Source organism: Sinocyclocheilus anshuiensis, unplaced genomic scaffold (assembly GCF_001515605.1).
Source record: "Sinocyclocheilus anshuiensis isolate Anshui unplaced genomic scaffold, SAMN03320099.WGS_v1.1 scaffold309, whole genome shotgun sequence".
NCBI lineage: Eukaryota > Metazoa > Chordata > Actinopteri > Cypriniformes > Cyprinidae > Sinocyclocheilus > Sinocyclocheilus anshuiensis.
Window position 1 is genome coordinate 360,049 of NW_015539839.1, and position 5,800 is coordinate 365,848.

Genomic DNA, 5,800 nt, shown 5'->3' on the forward strand with positions numbered 1-5,800 from the left:
TTTAAGTCTGGATGTCCTGTACAGAGCACATTCAGGGCTTTTCAGAGATACTAAATGTTTGGATGTTTCATGACCACTCCCTCTCCTTGGTCTTCAAAAAATGTCTGAAATATGATAATATTTTGTAATTATCATTTAAATCTGACACATTTTTAAACTGTGTCATAAATCAACATCTCAGGAAAATGATATGGGGTTTCAAATCAAAATATGACTTTCTGTTACGAAAAAGGAGATTGATTTCATACACGAGGACACCGGGACTAAAAGCATGTTTATAACGCATTTTGGAAGACACAACAAATGAATAGGGAAAGAAATTATATTTCAATATTCCTATGAAATATTATATATTATTATGAAAATCTTGTCAATTATTACTCCCATTATTACACTTCTTTTTTCATTACATGTTGCCCCAAAAACACATTAATATGCAAATTAGATTTAGTTTATAGATACATTGTATATAATGAGAAAACCTGTTTATGGCCATTTTACACACATTTTGCATAAAGAAAAATGGTATATCAAATCATTCTGTTATAACATAGTTGAGAATTATCTTTATACAAAGTTTGGTAAAAAAAAAAAAAAAATCCTGAAAACTAAAAATGCATTGGTGATTTAAAAAAAATCAATTCTTTTTGCCTATGCATGTTCATTCATGTCTTTTTATTTTTTTTAAATAAATTTGAGTCCTGATGTCCTCTACCAAGGATGTAGCATAAACTTATGAATGAAATATCATTTTTAATTACTTTTTTTTTTACATTTTTTTTAATGCTCTAAACCAGGGATGGGCAACTTTGATGGTGACGAGGGCCAGCATTTTTTCTCCTTTATACCAAGGGGCCAGATTACTAATCCACGTCCACACACCTTTTACACCGTCTTACTCAATTTCCTTTTTATTGAAGGAAATTAAAGTATAACTAATGTAATTTGTTTTTAAAGATTTTATTAAGTATAAAACTTCAGAAGAACAAATTCAGAAGGAAAACTTTGTTGTCAGTGGACAGAAATATTACCCTGATAAGCCAATGTAAACATTTCAGTTGCATTGTCTGTAAATGTGCAACAAACAAATATACAGAGGTCCTTTTTTTTTATTAGTAGCCTACAGAACATTCTCAAAACAACCTAAAAGTTAAAAAGGGCTTAATTAAAAAAAAAAAGTTATTTAAGACCTTTAAAGACCTTTTTAAGATATGCACTTCACATTTCAGCCTTTAAACAATTTTTAAGAAAAGGGATGAGTCAAAAGTATCAATTATTATATTAATTTACGTGCAGCGCTCAAGTTTATTCAGTGAAATCGTAGCCTTTTGAAGTTTAATCGTCATATTAATCCATATAGCAATTCTTGTCTTTCCGTCTTCAAAGACCTCTTATAATTTAGACTTTTTGTACCAAGAGTTTGCATGGCATTAAATGTAAACAATTTAACTGAAGACGTTTTAAGGACCCGCGGAAACCCTAATAAGAACATAGTCCAGTGCAAACATTTCTGTCATGCATTTGCCAAAAAGCTTTTGTTGACTATGAATTTTACCTTTTGAAATTTGAGGCAAGTGCAACTCTGGTGTCCCCGTTGTTTGTGAGCAGTGGTGATGGCGATTTAAATAAAATACAGATTTCCAAAAAATACAAACATATGGGTATCCCCTTTAACTTGGTAAAAAGATAATTTGTTTACCATCTTGACTTGAAAATACTGTTTTCATGGTCAGTTTTTTATTTATTATTTCAATGTAACAACAATACAATGCTCTAACAAAAATACTAATTTTTTCCTAAAATGTTTTGCCGGGTCTCAAGAGGTTAACACGTTTCCTTCTCCCCCTTCCTCCCATACAAGAATTGCTTCCATGTTAAACTTGTTTTATTTATGTATCCTTATTCTCTGCTAAAAAGAAGTGTCCTGGCCAGCGGAGTAGTCTGTTGTCTTTTCCCATCATGTTGTCAGGTCTTTCCTCTTTGTCCCCTCACCCCCAGTATAACTTCTACCCGCAGGGCAGGGCACAGAGCCAACATAGGCAGCCCTTTGAATGGCTAAATGCTGCCTCATGCATTTCACTGATTAGAGGCCACCCACATGGATGAAAACCGCTAAAGCCTTTGTCTCCTCTCAGCAGCATGATTTCTGAGCTCCATCCCTGTACTGGAGAATGCGACGGTCATATTGATTTTTTTTTCACCCTCCCTAAAGACTAGTATATAGGTCTTTCAGTGAAGACGAGGATGGAGTGATGTGTGTGGGCGAGTACCCTTTACATTTCCACATTCTGGCTGCTCAGAAGTATAGCATCATCCCACTTCCATTCTCTCTGCTCATTTCTTCCTTCTGCTTTCTGTTTTCATCTTTCTTCAGCTCTCCACATCTACACCAGCACATTTTATATGCTTTCTTTCTCTTCCCCATTTGTGGTCAGGTGGTCCGCATATCTTCTCAGACGGGGCAGGGTGTGCCTGAGCTGTGGGATACCATGCTACAGTTCCGGGATGCGATGCTGAGCAGCGGGGAGCTCCGAGTCCGGCGGCAAACTCAGCAGAAGGTGTGGTTGTGGAATCTGATCCAGGAGAACGCTCTACGCCACTTCCAGCAGCATCCAGCGGTGCATGCCGAGCTCCCGGAGCTGGAGCGAAGAGTCACGTGTGGAGATATCTCACCAGGCCTTGCTGCTGACCTCCTTCTGAAAGTTTTCTCCACTGTACAGTGATGGAAGGCCGTTCCATGGGAAGCTATAAGACGAGGCTTATTAGAAAGATATGATAGAAAGATTGAGTCTTACAAGATTTGATTACTTTTTATTGTGTTTCATCTGGTTTTAAAGGATTTTAATGACTGATGGCATTTGATAATTATGATAGGTGAGATAACCACCTCTGTATTATCTTGCAAAGTTGGTGAAATTGTGTTTAAAGAAAAGGAAATTAAATGTAATTAAATTAACTTTTACACACTTTGACCTGAAATCTGTTACTTGTATGGGACCTAACAATAAAATATTTCTGTTGGTCCACTCGGGCCACTGATGAATTGTTTTTTTATTTGATTTTTACTTGCCAGCAAACATTTACACTGATCTCATAAAATAAGTAGATTAGGAAAAACTCAATTTTCTTAATATAGAAATATATAATGTATACACCGTAATATAAAATGCATAAAAATATTTTTTAAAAACCTAGAATTATTATATTTTTGCTTTTTCCCCCCATTGAACAGTTTCTTTACAATTTCTTTTTATTCTTAAAAGCTATAATATATAAACATTTTTGTTGGAAAATAATAGCATTCGGTGGAAAACATTGCTGTTTGATTTTTACTTTCCTGCAAACGTTTGCACTGATCCCATGAAATAAATTCATTAGAATACAATGCAGTAATTTTTTCTTTATACAGTAATATATTATAAAGATTATTATACAGTTCTTTTAACATTACCATATTTTTCATTTAACATTTTCTTTATCAAAAAAATAAGTGAAAAGCTAGAAGTGTTTACATGACTGAACATGAATGCTTGTTGATTTTTCTTTGATACAGTATCTTTTATTGATACAGTAAAAACACAGTTCAAACACACAAAAACATTCTGAAAAGATATATAAACTCTTGTTGGAAAAACATTTAGTGTCATTTAGTTTTTTGTTGTTTTTTTTAACAGGCTATTCATCCTGAGATTGTTATCCTGGTCACAAATTTTACATATCTTGATAAAAGATATACAGGTGCATCTCAATAAATTAGAATGTCGTGGAAAAGTTCATTTATTTCAGTAATTCAACTCAATGGAACTCCATTCTATGGAAGATTCCATTCCATGTCAATTTCCTTTGATCTTTTTAACAGTATATTGTTTATATTCATGTATTTTTTAAATGGAAATCCTATAGACTGTACACAGATGCTGTGTAAACTAGTATTAACATTACTGTAGTATACTGTTGTGATTAATGTTTCCCTGTGAAAAGACGAAACCTTTGTTTAGTCTTGGGGTGTTTGTTCCAAATCACCAGAACAGAGTTATTTTTACAATTACATTCTCTGCAAGTCAGCAAATGATATTGCTGATCTTACATCATAGCTCCATTACATGAATTTAAATGAGCTCAAACAGGAGAGTGTTTTCCAGTAGTTGCTGTTCTCTCAGGCTGACACTAGATGGACCTGCAGACCTGGAGAGATCATTGTCCATTATGTAAATACGCTTCTCGGCATGCCACTGCTGTTTGTCTCAGCCTACAATAGTGTGGTGTTGGCCTTCCCCTTACAGACCCAGAATATGCTGACTGCGATTTCAGTCCTGTTCATTCCTGTCCTGATGTTGTACCACAACTGATTTACACACTCTTAACAGAATAAGCCACGCTGAATGCTGCCATGTTGTAACCCAGCATTGTTCTGTTTCAATAAATCCCAAGTTCACGCGACCTCGTCTCATCACTTTTGTTCTGCAAGCTGTGTGTGTCTGCGTACAGACACGTCCTGCCTCCTGTGCACAAGCTTTCTAGTCATTATGCCTTGCGCTTCTGTCTTATGACTCAGACTGGAATGCTTTGTGAATACTGATGAACTCCAAAGACCTGAGGGCCGCCCTCTCCATCAATCACGAATAAAAGCTCTTGGCCCTTCTGTGTAAACGGAGATACGTTAGATCCGAGTGTCTGGACTGTACCCACAGAGCCCAGAACTGTGGTTTGTCTGGAGGAAACCTTATTCAGTTTATGATATCATGTTGCAGCCTAAACAGTGATTACATATGCATTTAACATTTAGAAAGATTGGACTTGTTGTAAAAACATGCAGCACCCAAGGTCTCACTGGAATCTCCTATCATGTTTAAAAGTTGCAAATATGCAGTACTGTACAGAAGTTTGTGGTTTGTAAGTTTTTAAATGGTTCTTAAAGAAGTGTTTATTTGATCAAAAGTCAAAATTGTGAAATATTATTACAATTTAAAAGTATTTTCTATTTGAATACAAAATTGTATATATTCCTGCAATGCAAAGCTGACTTTTCTGCAGCCATTACTCCAGTTTTCAGTGTCACATGATCCCTCAGAAATCATTCTAATATACAGTAGCTACTGACTGGCTGCTCAAGAATTCATATTATTATCATCAGTGTTGAAAACAGTTGTGTTGCTTAATATTTTTGTAGAAACATAATACATTTTCTTTGATGAATATAAAATTTAAAAGAACAGCGTTTATTTGAAACAGATTTTTTTTCTCTCACTTGACTGATTTTGCAGACAAAAGTTTTTTAAATAGTAAAAAGTGAAGCAGTTTTGTTACTATTTTCTACAAAAAAAAAGTAATATATAGAATTGCACCAAACAAATTAATAGGCTTTATTTCAAACAATGTTATTCTTTTTTGGATTGTTTTCTTTATTATGCTTAACAGTTGTATAGCCATGGGAAAAACAATCAAAACTGATTTTTAAATGTGAACTGCAGTGTATTTTTGAACAAATTAAAAGGGCAAAAATTTCACATAATAAAGCCACATTTGATCTGGAATCAGAAGACATTCACAGCCATGCATGCTGAGATAATGTTAGCATTCAAATAAAAAAAGAGTAACCAACTGAACAATGACATGCTACTCTATTTGGGCCCCATTTAAAATAAATGTAGCCTTAGTCCACCTATAAAGCAACAGTTCCTTGTAGTTTTGCTGGTCTCTCCCTGCTGCGTTTGTGCTATTTGCCTCTCTTACATCTACACTCACATGTGCATATCGGCTGGCTGCCTCGCCGTCTCTCTAGTGACTGATGAGTGCGTAA

At 34.8% G+C, this 5,800-nt stretch overlaps 1 protein-coding gene across 1 annotated transcript in view; it reads left to right on the forward strand.

Annotated features, from left to right (window-relative positions):
- mmaa (metabolism of cobalamin associated A) overlaps positions 1 to 3,046 on the forward strand; it is a 9,229-nt gene extending 6,183 nt beyond the window's left edge. Inside the window, exon 7 of the mRNA XM_016480697.1 lies at positions 2,436 to 3,046. Coding sequence (XP_016336183.1) covers positions 2,436 to 2,723 — 288 coding nt within the window. The 3' untranslated portion in view covers positions 2,724 to 3,046. The remainder of the gene's footprint in view (positions 1 to 2,435) is intronic.
- The last annotated feature ends 2,754 nt before the right edge of the window (positions 3,047 to 5,800 follow it).